The following is a 21343-nucleotide window of genomic DNA, read 5'->3' on the forward strand; positions in this document are numbered from 1 at the left end:
TACATCTACATTTGCACATATATATGAGTGGATTTGCAAGATCTAGGTATCGTATAGTTTTTATTTTGTTAATACGTAACATCTATTTATTATTGCATCTGAAAACTCACAAAAACACAAAAAGAAAACATAAAAACACAGTTGTTTTTTTCCTTGTGGACAAAGAGAGACTCTGCTTGTGGCTTTTACAACTCATTCATTTGGTTCAAACCAAAGAAAAGTGCAATAAAATCTGTGAACAACTCAAATACTCTTGATTCACTCAAACGTAACCAGAAAAGAATCAGCTATGAACAATATTCTGAAAGTAAAAAGTTTTGTTTGGAGATTTTTCTGTGAAGGAAAAATAATAAGGTAAATAATTCCGTGCACTAGGTTGAGTTGGTGTGAGTCAACGTGGCTGTTTAACCACCTGACGCGTCCACCTAATCAGCCACATATCCACCTCTTCGTCCTCTTCACCTTCATCTTCTCCAGCGGTTTCTCCTGTGTGTGGGATCAGCTGTCGGGCAGCAGGTCGCTGAGGCAGGAGAACGTCAGATTGGAGAGACAGTCTGTGTTGACGGTGACCTGCATGTCGCCAAACAACACTTGGCTTTTGTCGCCGCTGCCGCCGCCCGGTTTCTTCTTGAGCTCGGCGAATCTCTGGAGGATCAGCTGGTGTTCGCGGCCTCGCATCAGGCCTCTGAAGCTCAGAACAGCAACCAGGTGCTTCCTGCTGCAGGTGGTGGGGAACAGAAGCACAAGACACTGACGAATGTCAAGCGAATTCATTTTAGCTTAACCTGAAATTGCACCACAACGCAGTTGTAGAAGTTTAATTTGTCACTGATTGTAGGAGGTTTGTCCTCCTGAGTTACAGGAGTTAAACCATGAGTAGAGGTCCACGTCTGTAGATATAAGACACAGAGAAACAGTCAAACCAAACCAAGACTATACTTTCAGGGATCATTTCTTTAGTTGTTGACTTGAGAAATGTGTTTCTAAAGAGTTTGGTCTCGCTGCCCACGATGAAGAGTGAAGATGTTTCCTTCAGAGCAGGAATCTGGTGGAAAGACTCTGTTTCTTCTCCACTGTTGATGATTGTTCAGTGTTTCTGACTGAGACACTGATGGAGGAAACATGTTCTGAGTGGAGCATGTGCTGTTGTAACAGAAGAAAATCAAGATTTCAACCGTGAGTTTTTGCATTTATTGTCCTTTGGACAAAGGAGCTTATGAGAGAGGAATATTTTTTAACAATCATTTGACTAAAAATCAATGACCGACAGTAACCACTCTCTCCTGGTTCGTTCCTCTGGTGTGACTGACTAATCCTGTCACATGTCTGCAGGCGGAGACACATGCACGTGGCACTCAGATGTTAATAAGTCATGATTTCAGAGAGTCGACACAACCGTTAACTCAGAGCAGATTACAGCCCCGTTTGTTTGATTGGTCCACGAGGTCCATCTTTAATCTGACGTCCACACTGAAGCGACTTTGTTTTCTCCCTCCACGTCTCAAAGAGGAAACTTTGAGACACATTTTCTTTCAAGAAGATGTTGGCCCAAATGTCTTCATGTTGGATTTTTCTCTCCGTTGCGTCACAGTCTCTTGATTATTTGTTGGACGCAACAAAGCCGCTGCCTTTCGTCACAGGCGTGTTGCGCCACCGGGACCATAGCTTGCAGGCTTCACTTTAACAAGTTCCTAATAAACCAGAAGTGATCGGTGTTGTTTGGGAAGTCCCCGCTCGCTCCTCAGGCCCTGGCCCCCCGACCTTCCCTGAGTTTCCCGCAGTTTATAAATTACTGGATCAACAGCAGCGTTTCCTGGATGGCTGATCTGTTAAAGCCGATGCTTTTCATGTTGCTTGCCAGCGTCGCCGTCGCGCCCGACGGGCTTCATCGGTCTGTTTTCTGTTTTTTACCATGCTGTCGGTGCCTGTGGTATTTGGTTTTACTTGGGCGGAAACTAACATCAGCTGTACACAAAGACGGACGACATGAGCACACACACACACGCGCGAGTCGGAAACAAGCACTTCGCAATCCAGGGGTCGGCCATGAAAATCTTACCTGAAGTCGGGGTAATGCTTCACCACGGGTTCAAGGTGGTTCTTTATGTCCGTCTTGTTTTTCTGTCCGATGATGTCGCTCAGGTCGTCTCCTACCGGATAGAGCCACTTGTGAGACGACACCTGCGACAGAAAGAAATACACAAATGTTTAAAAAAAACACAAAAAAAAACTATGTTTACTGAGCTTATATTCATTTGTAAAAAATATTTTTGTATTAATTCATTGTTTGGAATCACTGGATTATGTATTTTAAAAGCCGATCTTGTGTCTTTATGTAAAATCTTAATCTGCGACAAGTGTCAGTTAAGTACCTATTGGCTCTTTCTTACCATGTCCTCAAACACTTCCACGAGTTTAGCCCACTGCCGTCGGATCTTGGCCGCAGCCTTCTCGTGTTTCCGGTTCTTGCAGGAGTAGTTATTCTTCATTAGCTGGCCGATGTATTCCCTCGCCACGTGGTAGTACAAGTGACTCGCAAACTCCTGTCTCCGGGAAACACACACACGCGCACACACACACACACACGGCAGAATAAGAGAATAAACGTGTGTGTCGTTGTTGTTTTAAATCTGCCACATGATTATCGCTCAGCAGATCATCTGAGCTGACACCTCCACTTCCAGCTATTCTTTTCCCTTCTGTTGCCGGGGGTTCACTCCTCGGAGCCAAGTGTCTCCTGCCGTCGCGGCATCCGGCCGAAAACAATGGTGCCCAGATTGATTCAGTGGAACTTCCAAGAGGGTCAATGACAAGCGAACACGGGGTTTCCTCGGCAGACGTCCAAAGCGACTACCGAGAAGTATGGGTAAAATGTCTTCCCATCTTTTACGCTCATTAAATCCTCAATGCACAACAAACCTGCAGGCTCCTGTGGACGACCGAATGAGTCTAAGGATTGTGGGAAAAAACAAACTTTATCGGATCGTCTTCAGCACCTTGGCAGGAACCTAATCGCGACCAAGAGATGGGAATCTTTCTTGGAAGGGAAACTCAGTGAAGCGTTGGATTCGCCCCGTGCGCTCGTCCTCACCTGGACGTGCTGAGGCCTCATGAGGCTGCAGTGGTGAGAGAGGAGCCTGGCGCGACTGTGCAGCCGGTCAAAGTCCTCGTCGTCGGTGAGCCACTTCCTCGTCATCATTCTCCTCAGGTACGGCTGGAAAAACACATAGAGGCGACAACCGTCTGTTTTCCACTTTGTCATCTCCTGCCTCGGTCGAAAAGTGACTCATGTTGTTGAAGCCCTCATTTTTACTTAATGGGGCAGTAAGCGATTTTGGAGAAAGATTGTTTGTTGACGACGCTTTCTTTTGGACGGCGCCGGGGGCCGGGGCTCGAACCCACGGCCTCGGGTCGGGGAGACTGATGCGCTAACCACACGCTTCGTCTGAAGGTGTCGGGGAGTGACGTTAACAGAACGCACACACAGAGTCGTGTGGTGCTCAACAGACTCACATCGGGAGGAAATATTCGCTGGATTAAAATCGCTCACTGCCCCTTCAATCCTCAACTACCACTTCATGTGCGGAGGTTTACTTCCCGTGTCCTCGTTCAACCTCGCTGTTTGCGCCCGAGCTCAACCAAACATTGACTCAACATGAACGTGAGAGGAAGTCGCCTGTTTTGTGCATCGGAGCAACCTGTTGAGAACTCCGCCCCTATTGAGGAATTGACCAACGCTTTTTTTCTTTCTGCGGTGATATAAAGTACAACTGGGGTTTTTTTTTTTTGTGAGAGATTCAGGAAAGGAGGATCCCCTTTTCAATTCCCCTTCTATAAAGAAATGAATGAAGCCACGACAGAAAAGAGCTGCTGCGTTTGAGGAAACGACTCGATGACACAATTGATATTCGCTCAAGCGGCGACATGGGCAGACGTGCGGCCCTCGGACGCACCTTCACGTCGTCTTTGAACTGCTCCTCCAGGCCCTGCATGAGCCGCACACTCAGCCACTCCACCTCTCGCCGGAAGTCCTCCACCTCGCCCGGACAGGCGCTCAGGTAGCCCTCCATGTGCTGCCTGCGGGGAATCAACGGAAAGTGCAGCCGATTTGGAGATTGTGACACAATGTTTGAATGAACCGACACATTTCAGTTTGTGGAAAACACAAATGCTCTGGCGCTTTCGGCTGATGCACATCTGACTTTTTGGCCACTTGTCAAAACATGCCTGCAGATCTGTGAAGAGTTTTTTTCTACTGTACTGACGGTACATACATGCGGTATACTGTTTTTTTTTTTCAATTGTCTTTATCGTTCCAACTTTGCAGCCTCGCCTGCAGACGGCAGCCCACGTCTAATCCAAAACCCCCCCAGCTGTTCGCGTGCAGAGGTTTTGGAGGTTCAGTGGGCGACTGCGCTCTCTGTCACACACGCTCTCCTTCCCCGCGCTGCAGCAGCGTTTCACTCTCGCAGCTCCGATTCCCCGAAATCACCCGAGTTACAGTAAGAGCCTCTGCAGCGGGCCTGTAGTCAGACCACTCTTCCAAAGCGCTTTACAACACGATGGGAAAAAATGTGCTGGCGCGGACGGGGAGAGTCCTGGCAGAGTCGAGAATAGCTCTGATCTGACTCATCCAAACAAAAGGCCTGCAGGGCTTTACCACTCGCCAGTCTGTGAGCAGCATGAGAAATGGGCCGAGGGAGAATCCATTCAATTTGTGCAGGGACATTTTCACAGATTTCCCAGCGATTGATTCATGGATCTTAGAGGTCTGATAGCTACGACGGTGTCAGATTTGATGCAGTTTATACCAAGGCGAACATCAGGGGTTCATTCTCGTAAGAGCCTTTGTGTTATATCTACAGGACTGAACAAAGGGGATCAGGAAGAATAGAAACAATAGACACACACACACACACACACACACACAGACACACTTGACCTTGTGACCTGTGAGCCAAACACTGTGCTCTACAGTATTTAGCTTTGTTTTAAGGTCAATCTTCCCACTGATGAACTATAAAGTTGAACTCAAGTGCATTTAGATACAATTATTGTTAGTAAAAAAAAGAATATTTACATTTTTATTATATTTTTGAAGGTAAACATGGCCAAGATGTAAGTGGTATGTTCCTTTCGCTCTGTGGCTCCAAACCGCACTGAGTGCATGATAAGTATTTATCATGAATCTTTGTTATTGAAACAGGAAACAATCATGTAGCTCCAAACCCACGCACACACCCACGCACACACACACACACACACACACACACACACACACACACACACAGATACTGTCAGGGCGCCTCCGGTGGCAGACAGGAGTCGCGTGTGCATGGTGCCGCCCACCGTTTGTGGTTGTCTTCCGCTGCCGGTGCCTGAACGCAGCGCGTCACGTGACTTACTGTAAAGCGGTGAAGCTGTTGATGTAGGTCATCTGATACTCGGTCCACGGAGCCTGCGGCTTGAGGGCGCTGCAGTGACGCCGGAGCTCCGCCTCGAACCTGCAGGGGACGAGAGAGACAGGGACACAATTCAACTTCATGGATATCATAAGTCACAATCAAGTTTATCCATAATCCAACCAGGAAAGCCTGAATAAAAAAAAGGGATGAATAGTGATACCTGTTTATTATGTGACACTGAATTTCTGCCATGACCGGATTTACATCTCATACTTCCTTTCAGAACATCGTTTTAGGTTCTGCAACGAACGATTATTTTCATCGTCGATTATTTTCATCGTCGATTAATCGATTTGTCGTTTGATTCATAAAATGGTGAAAATTGTCGATCGCGTTTTCCCCAAAACCACCGAGATGATGTTTCGTTTCGTCCACACACCGAAGATATTCAGTTCGCTGTCACAGAGGAGCGAAGAAACCAGAAAATATTCACATTGAAGAAGCTGAAATCAGAGAATTATGACTAATTTGGTCGTCGATCACTAATGGATTTACTGCTGCAGCTCGAATAACGTGTATTTGAAAGTGTTTTCCTCGGGTCAGTGTCGGACATGTTCTCCTCTTACATCTCACAAGACAGTCATTCACAGGATTATTGACGCAAGTGGTGCAATAATAATAATAATAATAATTGTAATGATAATGATCTGTGAACGCCGCACAATACAACATAAACAAACAGTAAGGTGACTAAAGTAAAAGCTCAGACACCACAAACATCACACCGTAAGACACTGAGGGGCGAGAGGAAGAAGACGACAAAGAAGGAAAAACTTCAGGAGAATCACAGGGCGTAGAACTGCGTCCTGGGAAAACACAAATCTGTAATATTCCCTCATTGCTTAATAGGAACATCGTGCAACTGTGGTTATTGCACAAGAGGCAGGATCCTGTTTTTGGTTTATTTTTAGTTAATTTTTTCTGTGACGCAGTGAACTGGTCCCCCCCCTCAAACCTTCCTCTTTATCGTGTGACTCTGCAAAATGATTTACTCACGACGCTCACTGACTTATTGGAAATGAGCGTCGTGGCCTCGAGAGACTCGGGGTTGCATGCAAACCTTTACAGGTTGTCTTGGCGCCGCTGAGGCACAATGAGCTACAGAGAGGCTGCAGAGCTGCGTCGAGCTCGTGGTGTCACTGAGGTCGTCAGAGGAACTCAATGCTCAGGTTAAATTCAAGGCTGCAAAGAGAAAACAGGAATCAAATCTGTTTGTTTTTTTTAATTTACTGTTATTAATCCATTTATTTTTTATGTCGGGGTCGACACGCTGTGGTGCATCGAGAAGTCAAATCTGAGAAATCTGACCCCACAGATCATCAGATTTGAACGTTGGATATTTAATAACTTTTTTTTACGTTTTTTTAGGAGACTCAAGTAGTCGTGTCTTTTATGATTTGATGCTGTTTTCAGAATAGAAGCCTTTTATTGTCATTGCACATGTTAACTGTACAACGGAATTTCATTGAGGCACAATGACGTAGCAGACTTCTTCTCTCATACGGTATCTAATATTTGTCAAATGTTACATGAATTCCAGCATGTAGTATTTTTACACATCAATAACTTCATGTACACGTCCCTTATATATGTTTTTTTTAATGAGTGACAAACCTCCTGGGGAACAGTTTCAATTCCTGGAGGCAGGAGGCGACGACTCTCTGCTCCAGCTCGGCATCGATTTGTCCAGAGTTCACGGCGTTTCCCTTCACTTTCTGCAGAGCGAAATCAGAAGCACAGTGAAAGTACAGTGACGGTGAGGTGGTCAACGTGAAGCTCTCTGCTGCCGCCGCGGGGTCGACGCGCTGTGGTGCAGCGAGAAGTCACATCTGAGAAATCCGACCCCACAGATCATCAGATTTGAACGTTGGATATTTAATAACTTTTTTTTACGTTTTTTTAGGAGACTCAAGCAGAAGAAAAACAGGAGCAACCACAACAATAAACACAAATAATAATTTTGGGGAAAAAGATGTCAACTAAAACCTATAAAGCCACATGTATATAATCATATCGGACATATCATGTAAATAAACAAAAAAAAAATACACACATATATATATATATATATATATATATATATGTGTATATATATATATATATATATATACACATACTGAATTAACTTTTTCAATTATATTTTCAAACAAAAAGGTTTAAAGTATGCGTTCAAGCTAAATTAAGTAATTTAAGTACATTTCTTCCTAAGTGAGAGCAAATATCTCCTGTGTGTTTTAGAGACTTTCATATAATTATGACAATTTCATATAACTATGTTCAAAACAAACTTCAACTAAAAGTTTGGACAATGTATCCTGAAATGACTTTTATCAAGTTTTGGGATATTTTTGCCCTTTGATTTTGAGTAAACTAAACCAGAAGCACATCATGTGATATTTAAAGATACCATTTTTTTTTAAAGAATCAATGAAGTATAATACAAAAAAACCATGAAAGCTCATCCCAAAATGTCCTCGTTGTGGGACGAATAACAGAAATGTGTCGTCTGAGGAATGTGTCATTGGTGCGATGGCGTTCCAGACGCCGCGGCGTCGTACCGTCCAGATGTCCATGTGGATCGGGGAGACGAGGAGCTCCTCCTCCTTCTCCGGAGGCTTGCTCTGCATCCAGAACTCCTCGTTCTCCAGTTCGGTGATTCTGTCCAGTGACGACCTCATGTCCACCTGCAGCAGGCAAACGCCCCGTAAATACCTCCAATCAAACTGAAGCACTGTTTCCCAAACACGAAGAAGCAAAGGGCCTGTTTCCCTTTACCGGGTCAAAGTGTCGGGTCAACCGCGAACATTGCGACGTGTGAAGACGACTCGTGAGTGCTCACCTTCACTCTGCAGCAGTATTTCTCCTTCAGCTGCTGCAGGAAGTTTCCCTCCAGCTGCAGGTCGGAGCGTTCGTCCCTCATGTCCGGCTGCAGCGACGGACTTCCCATGATCCTCTCGCTGCGTCCGGAGAGAAACGGGGGAAACATTTCACGACACGTCGCCGCACGTCAGAGGCAGAATGTCAGATTTTATCCTGCAGGCTACTCTTAATACGAAAATCCTCAACTTCTTTTCTTTTTGTTTAATTGAAGATATTAGGAGAATAAAATAAGAGAAGACTCTATAAATATACAGAAATATACAAATGTACAAATATACGAGTATAGAAAAGGAAATATTGTCACGACTCTGCCCTCGTCAAGAACTACTGTGTTGGTAAGACTTGTTTTATTTTGAAAGCATTGTCTCTGCGTGTTGCACTTCCTTGCGTTTGTCCCGTTTCCTGTTCTTTTGATTGTCTACACCTGCACCAACACCTCTCACCTGTGTCCAATCAAATAATCTCTGCACATGATTCTGAGTTTAGCCGACGACCGACACCGTAAGTTTTACCGTTATCTTTCTATACCTGCTTTGCATTTGACCTTGACAAATATATATACATTAAAAAGAACGGGTGCCAAAAGAACTACTAATACTTAATTGGCAGCAGCATATGAAAAATTCCTAATTACTTTTTTTTTTTAGTTCATGAAAATCCTGTGGCCTTTATAATAATGACTCTGGAGATTTTTCACTCATTTGTGTAAAAAGAAGAGTCTGTTAAAGTGGAGGATGTGTAAAGATATACATATTGTACTTCATTAAAATTCTACTTTGCATAATCTGTGAGAAATGTGGACTTGACCTGATTACAGCCTCCGGAGACTGTTGTGTCTCTTTTCCTTTTTCTTTTTTTGGAATCACATCAGCTGTTTATTTTTGATCTCCCAAATGTTTTTCTTTTTTTGGGGTTTGTCGTGGCCTGATTCCGCCTCTTTCATTTTTTTCTGACTGCTTCCCCCCACAGTTACTTTAACAACACGGGACTTCTTAGTGGACCAGCGGACTGCGTCACACCTTCATATAATGTCCCGGATTCATGAGGGTTTTGATTCCACGACTTTCATCCTTTACAAAAGGTCATCCTCGTTCTCTTTCCTTCATTTGAACGTTGGAAAGGAACAAAAACACGTCTGTCTCACTAAGGATGTCACAGGATGTAGGAAAACTGGAATTTAACCCATCGAGGGGTTAAACCATCAATTCCTTTGGCCTGCTGCTCTTCCTCGACGTCGAGGGGATTCACACCAGACAGGTTTTTATAAGCGTTAAAAATCGAAGCAGCAGCAGACGACGATACGTCCTGACTTTCAGTCTCTGGTGAGAATCAATCACCCGCCGTGAAGTGTCGGACCCTCGACGGACTGCCGTTCGACCCTCCCCGCGTTGTTAATAGATTCTATTATTAAAAGGACGAGGGGTAAAAAAAAGGCTCTTTGGGGAAATATGAGAAATTCTCCGTCTGCGTTTGATTGACAGACGAACTGAATAAAGCATCTAAGTAAGTGAACCGCAGTGACAGCGTGACCGTCTGCTCCGTCGGCAACGACTCTGAGCTTTGTGTCGAGAGTTGGTTTCCAAATAAAGTCTCCATCTAGGAAGGAGCGTTGACTTAATGTAAAACTAGGAGGGCGACGTCCTGAGACCAAATTAATAATCTCACAGGACGAATGATTTACGGAGCGAATACAGTAGCTAGACCGTAACACGTGAACAGAAATGTCACCCATTGGTGTGTGAGCTGCCATTCTGAAGCCTCAAGTTTAGCATTTTGTTCCAGCGCCATCTTGTTTTTTTACGAAACCAGAAGTAGCCATATTTGGAGGAGCAGGGGAAGCGACCTGCACCCATTGGGCGTTACCATTTGTCAATCACGCTGTATCCAGGTGACTCTAAACGGACCGCAATGTACAATAAAGAACATCGTGTTGTACTGACGAAGACTTGAAACTAGAGATTGAACCATAAACTCCTGAGGAAAATGTTTACTGACGTTAATAAATCAAGTGAGAAGTAGAGTCACAGTCTCATAGACTTCTATAGAAACAACCAGTGGAGTCGCCCTCTGCTGGAGACCACTCAAACCTGGATCTCTGCCCTGCCCAGCTCTGTCATCCCAGACCCCACTTCCCGTCGCAATCGGACTGTCGGCAGTAAGTTTTTACAACAAACATCTTTAGGCGGCTTCAGACTCTGTCCCCAATGTGTCCTTGAACGCAACGGTTAACCTGCCACGGATCAGACCAGAGAGCGGTTCAGCTCCACCGATGCACTGACCTCTTGTATCTGTTGATGATCCAGTCCAGCAGGGCGTACAGGTCCTTCAGCTCCGTCACCTGCTGCTCCAGCCTCTTCAGATGCTGCCCGACGACCCTGTGGTAGCTCCGCACGTAGGTGCTGAAAACTCTGAAGCTCGGCGGGTACGACCAGCGCAGCTCCCTCCTCACGCCCTCCAGGTCCTCCACGATGGCCTTACCCAGCAGCCCCAGGTGAACGGCCAGCCAGGAGGCGTTCTGCTCCTTCGGCTCCAGGTGCACGCCCGCCACCTTCGCCCGCGCCCCCTCGCCCACCGCCTCCCTCCAGGCTTCCGTCCAGCTGTCCGGCAGCCCGCCCAGTTCCCCGGCTCTCCTCTCCTCCTCCTGGATGATGCGGGCCACGGGGACCAGCAGGCCCTTGTTCCTGGAGGGAAGGGAGTTGGCGTCGCGCACTATGGCGTTGACCTTCTTCCTCAGGTCCCCGTAGAGGAGGTTGAGGTCTTTCTCCTTCTTGACCAGATCTATGGGCGAGTCGTCGCCGCAGCGCTCCATCTCGTGCCGGAGCTCCTGCCGCAGGGCGAGCAGGTTCAGGTGAGCCTCCTCCAGCACCTCCATGTCGATCAGCTTACTGATCTGCATCACTGGAAATACACACGAGTTCATGGTCAATTCTCAAGAACTTCTCCCCATCAATACGACTTTGTCACTCACATACTGACCTATAAGAGTCAACTCAACAACAGGGGTCTGTGCGATGAAGCGAGCGCAACAAACCCAGGATTTTCTTTCGTTATCTGGCTTAACTCAACCAAACATTGCTCATTCCTGATGGACTACGAAGAAGGATGTCAACTGTATCAGTCAACCCTGGGATTTTCATATCCAGCTACGAGCGCTTTGAAGGTTACATACTGTAACAGGACGTTCATCAAGTTTACCATTGAGCGAATGTCTTTGCCCTTTTGTCCGACGATGATCAAACTTTTATGAACTGAAGCTGAAGCGATGTCAGACTGTTGCTGCTGCGAACAGGTCAGCGGCTCAGCATGAGTTACCATGGTGATTTACCACGGGAGGATAGTGGACCAGCTTCGTAGGACGGAAAGAGTGAAAGGATGTATCTGTACTGAATTGGGCTTCTTTACAGTTTTATCAGAGAAATTCTGCGGAACGCTTAAGTTGGCCATTTATCTTGTTTTGTGTTTGGCCACAAGTTCTCACACCTAATGTCCTCTCATGGGAAATAATCCTGGATTAGAAGCTTCCGATCATGTGTTCATCATGTCTTAAAACCACAACACCTTCCTGGGAGGAACCTGTAAACCTTTCATCCTGTGACAGGAAGAGAACGTTAAAAAAAAAAGGTGCATTGTCTCAAACATTACTAAAACCTCCTGGATTCAGCCTCACCTGAATCAGACCACTGTGGGAATTAAACCAAGCTCTCAGTTCCAGTTTAGGAGTTCTTGAAGTTTAACTTAGGAATGTTCGTTTTGTCAACAGTATGTGAACTAGTTTTGTGTGACAAAACAGATGCATTTTCTATCAGATCAAAGAAAACTCATCTGTGGTTTAATGAAGAGTTTTGAGAAAGTAAAGTGAAAGTACGTTTAAAAAAGACGCAGGAAAAGTCAAGGAGATCCCTTGACGTTTATATTTACAACCAGTGACTCGTCTTTGAAACAGGATTGTGAAGATCGGAGACGGTGATGTGTCGGTGTGTCCGGACCAGCTGAACCCTCTGTGTGGACGACTCTTATCTTTGGCTGCTTCTGTTGCCAAAACAGAGACCGATAAAGAAGCAGAAGTGGAACGTACAGACAGAGAGAGAGAGAGAGAGAGAGAGACACAGGAATGTGTTTGGACCACTGAGAGAATAAGGCTGCGTTCATATCTGGCAGGTACTCAACTTTGACCGAAGGACAAACGAAGAACGTTCTTCGAGTGAAATCATTAAAGGAAAATGAGCAGAAAGTTTTTTGTTTTGCATCTTTATTCACCGTCGCACGGCGGCCATGTTCCTCTGATGTCACGCTCGGGGAAATCGTTCCAAGCACGTTAGCATTGGATCGAACATTTAGCATTTAGCAATTTGCATGTCATGCTTGAATTCAGTGTATTTTACTTCCGGGATTAAATAAATGTTTCTGATAAAATTAAAACATCGGATCGCGTAACACTGCAAAACTGCAATGTTAGCTAGCAAGTGGTTGGATGCTATCGTTAGCTGTTGTCTGATCGTGGCTAATGAGCTATCAAATGTGTTGTTTACCATATTTGAGCAGTCAAATTATAACAGTCTGTTGTACTTATACAACTTGCGTCATTATTAATTTCGATAACAACATTTGAGCTTCCCTCCCTGCGCGTGACGTCAGAGGAAAATGGCCGCCGTGTATAAATGGTCTACGGAGTCACTCTGCGTCTTTGTAATTGTTTTGCACGTCTTTGGGTGAGGTATCTTTGTGCTCGTGTCACAAAAAGAGTCCATCCAGGCGTCTATCTGAGCAAAACACATACGTTGTCATGCGCGCGGGGGCGACTGTACCTGACAGCGGTGTGTGGGGAAGTTCTGGCAGCGTGTACGCCTCCTCCACCTCCTCCATCTCCTCCTCCGCCGCCTCCGCCTCTTGCTCCTCCGCCCGGTCCTCCCGCGAGCCCTCGGAGACGGGGACGAGCTGCTCCTGTCGGCCGCCTCTGTCCTTGTCCTTCTTGGTGCCGAGTTTCAAGCTTCGGCGGAACGATCGCCTCATGAAAGAGTCGCTGGACGCCGACATGTTGGGGTCTGAGGATGGAAGAGACGCACGGTTTTATGAAAAGTACGTGAGCGGCTGGTTCGTTTCGATCCACAAACATGATTCGTGGTCTTTTGTTTTGCCACTCGAGCCTTATGTCGTGAACTCGGTGGACAAAGTCAGTAAACCAATGAATGATGGTTTCCATAGGGCCACTAATTTGTTGTGGCCTTCTTTCCATTGACACTTTCTAATTGACGGAATAATTTACAGTTGGATTAACTCACATTTATTTAGCTACTAGCTCCTGTTTTGCTCTTTCAAAGACGAACAATAATGAACGTTCTGGCATCTGATAACTGGCGGCAACTTTTTCAAACAGAACAAAAGCACAGGAGCAGTTAATAGCATTACACATATTGTTTTTTGTACAGCGGTTAATCCCGTTATCAGTTGAACCTGTTCCTAACTGTCAAAACCTCTGCTGCGGTCAAGGTCCGTTTCCAAGGTCGTTATGGCCAATTATACATTAATAAAACCAATACCGTGAGCGTAAAGTGAAAGTGTCCACGTGCTCTGTTCATGTACCTGCACACCTAAGGCGGGATTTGTGTATTTAATGGAGAAAAATTATAATTTTAGAAGTTATGTGCATGGGTAGGAGTGTCTCACCTGTCTTTGAACGCTTCAGAGGTTTGCCTCTCGGTGAGGTGACCTCGCCCTCATCGTCCTCCCTTCTCTGGAAGAAGCTCCCGATGTTCTTCAGAGGAGAGGGAACCGGAGAACCGGCGCTCGGGCCTGACAGGAGAGGCAAGGGGGGGTGATAAAAAAATCTCAGACTGGCTCCTTGTTTCACAATCACGTCTCTCTTTTCAACGAAAAGAAATCTAATGTTGAAGCGAACCTGATTGCAGTTTCTTCAAGGATCATATTGACACGTTGTGGTGTGTGTGCGTGTGTGTGTGTGTATGTGCGTGCGTGCGTGCGTGCGTGCGTGCGTGCGTGCGTGCGTGCGTCGTCCTTTCAACCGTGACCTAAAACTAAACCCACTGGGGAATGTGCAGAGATTGAGTCATGATGAAAAACACACTGGTTAGTTTGGCTCAGCTCCAGACTGCAAAGTGAAAGTCACCAGCAGAGACTTGTCGGCGGTTCTGTCCTCGTCTCAAGCGGATTAGCTCGCGTCCCAAAACACGTCAATCCAATATTATCTCTCGCGTACGACAGAGTAAAAACATCTCCGCAAACTGAGGAGCCGAAACTCTCGGAACGTTTTGCCGTTACGTTTATCAAACAGGCTACAATGTACTGCAGAGGCCTCGCGCACACAGCACCAACAACCCGTTGTCGTAAAGTGTAATGATTCTTCCTCCTTGCTCTTTCCGCTCCGTGTTCCCACTCCACTGCTCTCTCCGCCCACACATGCAGCATCACCCACAGCTGAGTCAACCGAGTTCACACACACGCACACGCACACACACACACACTCCCACGTCCGAGGTGTGAAAATATTAATTCAAGGAGAATTAGAGGCGGAGGAGGAGGAGGCAGGTTGAGGTGCAGGTACGGCTCGCTGAGAGACTTTCCCGTTCTCTCAGCGAGGCCCGGTGGGTCAGAGGTTCAATTCCCTCTGAGGTCACACACTGAGTCTGCGATCTGCCCCTCGTCCTGCACTTGACCTGTTTCCTCTTCCTGTGACCTCGAGAGGTCGCGCCACTGCGCCTGCTCTGCACGAAAGCCCCGTTCTCACAGCGGGTCTTCACCGCGACCCTTTTATCTGGCGGTACTCACTGGGCGACGGCGGCGGCCGTGACCCCGGCTCGTCGCCGGCGGCGTCTGCTCCGCGCGTGACCTTTGACCCCTTGCGCCCCGGCAAAAGCGGGCTGCTCTCCGCCGCGCGTCGAATGCTCCTCCTGAACGACCTCATCACGCCCAGCGTCGGCTTGGCCGCCTCGCCGTTGGTCGCCGTCGCCCCGTCGCTCCCGGGGGACGCCGCGTCCTCGTCGGCGGCGTCGGTCGACCTGTCCGTCATGTCCGACATCTCGATCCTCTTGATTATATCAGCAGCTGTGAGGGCAAAAGTGACAGATTGAAGGGTGCAGAGGTGAAACCCGTTCTGCACGTTCTGCAGTGTGAGAAAAGTGAGAGTTGTGTTTTGGAGCTTCTGTGGCTCCAGTCAGTTCTGTTGACACACAACACGACAACCTGCCCGAGCGGTTGGTGACGCCGCGGTGTCAGGGGCGGCGGGCGGGAATGAAATGATCATCAGGGACATGTCCCCCTCCGTTTGAAGACATTTCACGGTGATTTTTAAAACACAATAAACACAATTATCCATGTCACACAAACCAGACGAGAGGCGGGAGTCGAGTGTGAGCGAGGAGCCGTCGTCGGTGGATTAATGGACCAAAAGTCCTGATCATTGATTTTAGGTGCAGACACTGACACAAGATCTCGTCCCTGAGCCGTCCGGCAGTGTGGGATTTCTTTATTTCATCCGTGTGTCTGTTCTTGTTTCTGTTCACTAGTTAATATTTTCTCTTGAATCGGGGATCGATGAATCAGTAAAAGACAGGATTCTGTGCACGACATCTACTGTACCATGAAACACCGGGACTCTATTGATAGAACAGAAAGAGATTTGAGCGGTTGGTATTTCTTTCTGTTTGTTAGAACAATCATCACCACGCTGCGGCTCGTACGTATTTTAAGATGTAAGACTAAATACAATCATAAAAAATAGATGATAAATATGATATAATTATCGTTTCTTACTCCGGGACGTTTCCTACAACAGCCGTGTATAATTCAGGGTTTGTGTTGATGTGACTCAACATCCTCAATATTCAATAATACAAACAGCAACACAAACTCTCAGTGGAGGAGCATCACTCATATTGAGTTCATGCTTTACGTCAAACAAGAGGTTTTTTAAATATCTTAAACGATTCTGAATTCAAATCGTCACAATGTGCCGATAACATTGTTTGAAAGTGAAATAAGCGAGAGATATCCGGTTATGTATATATGTATATATGTATATATGTGTATGTGTGTATATGTATACAGAGCAACATTGACAGTCACTTATTCACCAAAAACATATCACCATGTCTACGAACCTTATCTCTCAAAGACAAATATTCCAAAACAAACTCATAAACTGTACACTGACCTATAAAAAACGTACTTTTAGAGAAGAGAAAGTGTCTCCTTACCTGCGTACGGTAACTCAGCCGAGTGAACTCTCTCTGCCGCCTCTCGTTGCTTGAACTGCTCCTCTCCACTTTCACTTTCTGTGAAAAAGGCGTGGCGTGGATTGTGAACAGGTGAAGTTACCGAGAGAGAGCAGTCGATGAAAGCGTCAGAGCAGAAGGAGGAGAATAAAACAAAAGCCCCGAGGGATTCAAGTTGTTGTCAGAGCAGCCGGGTTCTTTCCTGTGACAAGGACAAAGCAAAGATCAACACCTTGATCCGTTGAGTTAATGATCACACACACCCGCACACACACACACACACATACACACACACATACACACATACACACACACACACACACACACACATACACACACACACACACACACACACACTCACACACACACTCACTCACTCACTCACACACACACACACACACACACACATACACACACACACACACACACACACACTCACACACACATACACACATACACACTAACTCACTCACACACACACACACACACACACACACACACACTCACACACTCACTCACACACACACACATACACACACACACACACACACACACACACAGACACACACACACACACACACACACACACACACACACTCACACACACACACTCTCTGCAGGAGTGTTGAAGACTTTTCGTTTCACGACTTGTGTTAAACACTGGACTTTTTTTTATAACAGCAAACATTTTTCTACCTCTCTCTCTCTTCTTTCTCTTCTTTTTTTTTCTTTTTAAAACCCCCCTGATCAGATTACAGGTTGATTTTCCCCTTCTACTTTTTTTTTTAAACCTGGCATGTGGCGTTACAGTATGTGACCGTGGTGCCTTTAAGAGCCCCTTGTAAACACCGGTTTCAAGGTTTGAAGTCGTAAATCACGAGGGTCTAATGATTTAGCAGCGGTGGGGAAAAGTACCCGGATTCTTTGCTTTAGTAAAAAGCACCGGTTCAATAAAGTAAAAATGTCCATTACAAGAGAAAGTTCTTTATTCTAAATTGTACTGATGTTTAAGTATAAAAGTGTTATCGGCAGTAAAGAAGAACTCGTTCTGCACAATACTGTACCTTATTAGTTACTATAAGTAAGTACATTTACTCAACTGCCATACTCATGGTACTTGTACCTGACCTGAGTATTTCCACTTTGTTTACTTTTCAGACAGAACTCTTGTACTTTTATCTCTGAAACTGTTGGATTCAATTTTGTATTTACTTTTAGCCTGATGCTTTTATTTTGCATGTGCAGGCAGTCATGCAAATCAATCTTTATCAATGTGTTTCAATTTGTTTATTATATGTGTTTGATGTGAAATCTGTAAAATAGTAAATGTATGTGTAGTAAAAAAGTACATTTCCCTCTGAGGTGTAGTGAAGTAGAAGTATAAAGAAGCATGAAAACACAAATGCTGTAAAATTCCTTTTACGACTATAATCTATATAGATCAGTTTTAATAGTAGGCTCAAAGCAGGCGGCAGGACAATAATGGAACAATTTTTTAAAAAAAAAGCAACTTATAAACAATAAGATGAGGATTTGAAGTTTGTAGTGGTTCAGGATTTGTTTGATTTCTTTTTCTTATCAGATTTTTTTTTTAGAGAGAAGACAAATAAGCGATACATCACTTACAGGCTTTATTATTTTCTTTCATAGTCCTTCAGTCTCCAACAGGAACTCTCAGTTGTTACCTCGTTCCACTAGGGGGAGACACTGCATGTGAAATATTTGTTTCAGCGCCAAACCGGTGCTTCTAGTTCAAGGGTCCGTCCTCCTTCACCTTCCTCCCTGTTTTCATTTTTTTCCTTCAATGGCAGGAGATAGAAGTTTAATTGAGTTCCAGGTGTTTGTTTCCTGCACGCATCCGGACGCCGGCTGACGAATCAGCATCTGAACATATCCGGTCCGGATGAACGGCAATCGTGACCAGCTGCTCCATTCGTGCGCGTGTGTGTGTGTGTGTGTGTGTGTGTGTGTGTGTGTGTGTGGAATACAGTGAGCGGATTATAGATGAATGGAAATGAAACGGTTGCCCAGCTGGTACCTATAGTGTCGGCAACAGCTGAGCAGAAGTCGCCGCATCCTGTGGCGTTAATGTGCGCGTGCGAGCGTGTCGATGTGAGCGAATGTAATTGAGGTTATTGGACATATTTGTTTGCGCCGCCGCCACCAGCGCACAGTTCAAAGGAACTCCGTTTTGGGTTCATTGGGTTCACATTCATGTGTTTTCACATTAACGCGTGAAAATTAGCAGAATAGGACAGATGGATCCGAGACCCGTTCCTGCCCGTCAGCTGTCTGCGACCCGGGCGACCCCCGCAGCTCCGAGGGGTTTCCTCCCCCCGTCATGTCACACCAGACAGGAAATCACCCGACGCAGCTGCACGTGCAACGTTGGTGCGTCGTCTGCAGATGTGCAACCCTCCGGGCTCGAACGCTGCTCCTCCGAGACGATGGAACCAGGACAATCGACCGCTGCACACCGTGTCCGACTGTGTCGCTCCATTCGATTCAGCCTTTATTTCCAGTTTCTTGCACAATGTTTTGTGTCGGCGTCATTTTTCTGTATCCTCCTTTTTCAATGCAGTCATTTTTGGGGTCTATGTTCTCTCACCACAGTTCATCCGGTTCGGCTCCCGGGATTTGAGAACGTCGCCATTGATTGTGTATATTTAAATTCACGGTGGATACCGCTTGGCTTGGCTTGTCTATCACCATTGTTTTGAAGGTGTACTTTGTTTCCCCCCATGAAGCTGTAATACCCTGCCAACCTTCCCATCAACTTGCCCCGGGTGTACGTCTGTTCTGTTGGAGCTGTCAGCCTGTCGATCACCGTTCGCTGCCGCAGAGCCTCCCGTTCCTCCTCCCACTGGCCGACTTTGGCTTGTTATGCATCTCAGTCGTGAAAGTCATAATGCTGCAGGAGGTTAAAAAGGAAAAATCCCCAGACTAACAGATGACAGACTTAAATTGAAACAAGATAACAATTGACGATTCATCAGTACAAGTCTTACTAACTATCAAAACAGGGCGTCCTTGACTTAAGAGAGAGCGAGATAAAAGCGGGCGTCTAATTTCTAGGCGGTAACCAGCAATTCTGCTTATCACCTGCAGAAAGACAATACTTGAAGCTAACTTGAGTTAGTTCAAAATGTAGTTGGACTGTTAAATGTTTTTCAAGAGAATTGTGTAAAAGAAGTCCAAAATATGCACTTGACCGATGCCCATATAAATGATATCATGTAAGGATGGAGGTTAAAGCTACAGATCCCCATAAGGTCAGAATGAAAACATGGAAATAAAGAAAAAGTATTGTTCTAATATTTGTTGAAGTATTCAAATAATAGTAATTAAAAAAATATTTTTCAGCTCATTAATGTAGCTTTATTAGCTTTATAGCATCAGTTGCCGTTTAAGTTAATAATTGCCGCGTAAAAAGTCAGCTAGCTTTGTCAACCAGAGCTATGATATTAGCTGGATTAGCTGGTGTTTCAATCGACAGAACATAATACGCTAATTCGTGCCTAATAATAGCCTAGTTAGCTAGCTAGCAACAGTTCAGCTGAACATTCAATTCTTTTAGTTTGATGTAAAAAACCCTGGTTCTTAAGAAACACGTGATTCAGTGATTTCCGCAGCACAACAAGTCACATAGAGATTAGTGTTATTGAACATATGGCACAATAATGTTCGCTTAGTTGGTTAGTGTTTCGACATGAGAACAAAATTCAAAAATAAAATATATTCACGACTGACAGGTGCGTGTCAGCTATGCAGACAAAGTGAAAGCTTGTGTATTATTTTTTGCTCCATGACTCATTGTGTTTTCAGTTTTTTTGAGCTCGAGGGAGAAGAGAAACAAAAACCAACCCCCCAAAAAAACAGGTGAGGTGAGTTTTTATTTTATTTAAGCTGTCAGAGATAGTTTTATGAAAATGGACTCCGGGGGGAAATATAGGAAAAGAAGGAGACGAAAGACAGATTCAGATAAGCTTCAGACTGAGGAGGACGAGCAGCGGAGGAGAGAAGTGGAGGCTGGAGATGAGAAGAGCGAAAGGGAACAGGTGGAGACGATGTGGAACAGGAGAATCTATGAAAACTGGGTTATTGGGAAGTGAGGGGAACTTTCCATGAGTGTTGTTCACACCTGAATCTGCCTCAGCTTTGTTGAGGTTTCCTGGCGTAAGGCTGGATGACGCAAGTCCTACACACAGCGAAAATATAAGAAGATGAAAACGTATCACTGCTTTTTGGAACAGGGCAAATGCAGCTCCGTTGCTAGGGGACGGCCGAACGGGCGAAACATGCTGGTGACGGCAAAAAGGAAATCTACCGTAGACCAGTTCGTCGCACTTTGGTTTGGTCGTCGAAGCTGCGACAGAAACCTCCTTCGTCGTCCGCGTAGACAACGTCCTCCGTCTACCTGGTGGCTTGACCTGGTGTTTTTGCTCCTTCAGTGTTTCCCCCATGCAGGGATGTAGTACTCGAGTCCTGGACTTGGACTCGGACTCGGACTCTGACTCGAGGTTTAATGCAAGAGGACTTGAAGGTGGATGAAGTCGCTGACAACTTCTATGTGTAATAGGTCTTTCAATTCAGTCTGTAACAGTTTCTTGCAAGAGGGCGCGCGTCCTCTTCCACCTGCAGATTCAGCGCGTCCCGCGCTATGAACAAATTTGGAAGATGCAGCGGGACGCGCCCCGGCTCGTGAAGTTTGCCTTCACAGGTTTCACTTCCACGTCTGGAAAGAGCTCCGCTGGATGTACAATACGTCGG

At 45.7% G+C, this 21343-nt stretch overlaps 1 protein-coding gene and 1 non-coding gene across 8 annotated transcripts; one reads left to right on the forward strand and one right to left on the reverse strand.

Annotated features, from left to right (window-relative positions):
- Positions 1-43: 43 nt before the first annotated feature.
- On the reverse strand, positions 44-16858 carry exoc3l4 (exocyst complex component 3-like 4). 7 transcript variants are annotated; one of them, XM_047337698.1, is made up of 15 exons: positions 16556-16835; positions 15481-15542; positions 15129-15376; positions 14010-14135; positions 13151-13387; positions 10625-11243; positions 8305-8422; positions 8024-8149; positions 7080-7180; positions 5406-5504; positions 3954-4077; positions 3092-3214; positions 2391-2543; positions 2060-2181; positions 44-718 (listed from the first exon to the last, which is right to left on the reverse strand). In XM_047337698.1, the coding sequence occupies exons 3-15, from the start codon at positions 15367-15369 to the stop codon at positions 499-501; spliced, it is 2409 nt and encodes an 802-aa protein (XP_047193654.1). In that variant the 5' UTR covers positions 15370-15376; positions 15481-15542; positions 16556-16835; the 3' UTR covers positions 44-498. The 7 variants fall into 7 exon arrangements, with proteins under 7 accessions (XP_047193654.1, XP_047193653.1, XP_047193652.1 ...); XM_047337697.1 differs by lacking the exon at positions 15481-15542 and having other exon boundaries at positions 44-715; positions 15129-15404; positions 16556-16842; XM_047337696.1 differs by lacking the exon at positions 15481-15542 and having other exon boundaries at positions 15129-15404; positions 16556-16834.
- LOC118286836 lies at positions 930-1136 on the forward strand. Its single transcript, XR_004785509.2, has one exon. It is a non-coding gene; the product is annotated as a small nucleolar RNA U3 (small nucleolar RNA).
- Positions 16859-21343: the final 4485 nt, after the last annotated feature.

The sequence above is a fragment of the Scophthalmus maximus genome, chromosome 15 (genome assembly GCF_022379125.1).
Source record: "Scophthalmus maximus strain ysfricsl-2021 chromosome 15, ASM2237912v1, whole genome shotgun sequence".
NCBI classification, from domain to species: domain Eukaryota; kingdom Metazoa; phylum Chordata; class Actinopteri; order Pleuronectiformes; family Scophthalmidae; genus Scophthalmus; species Scophthalmus maximus.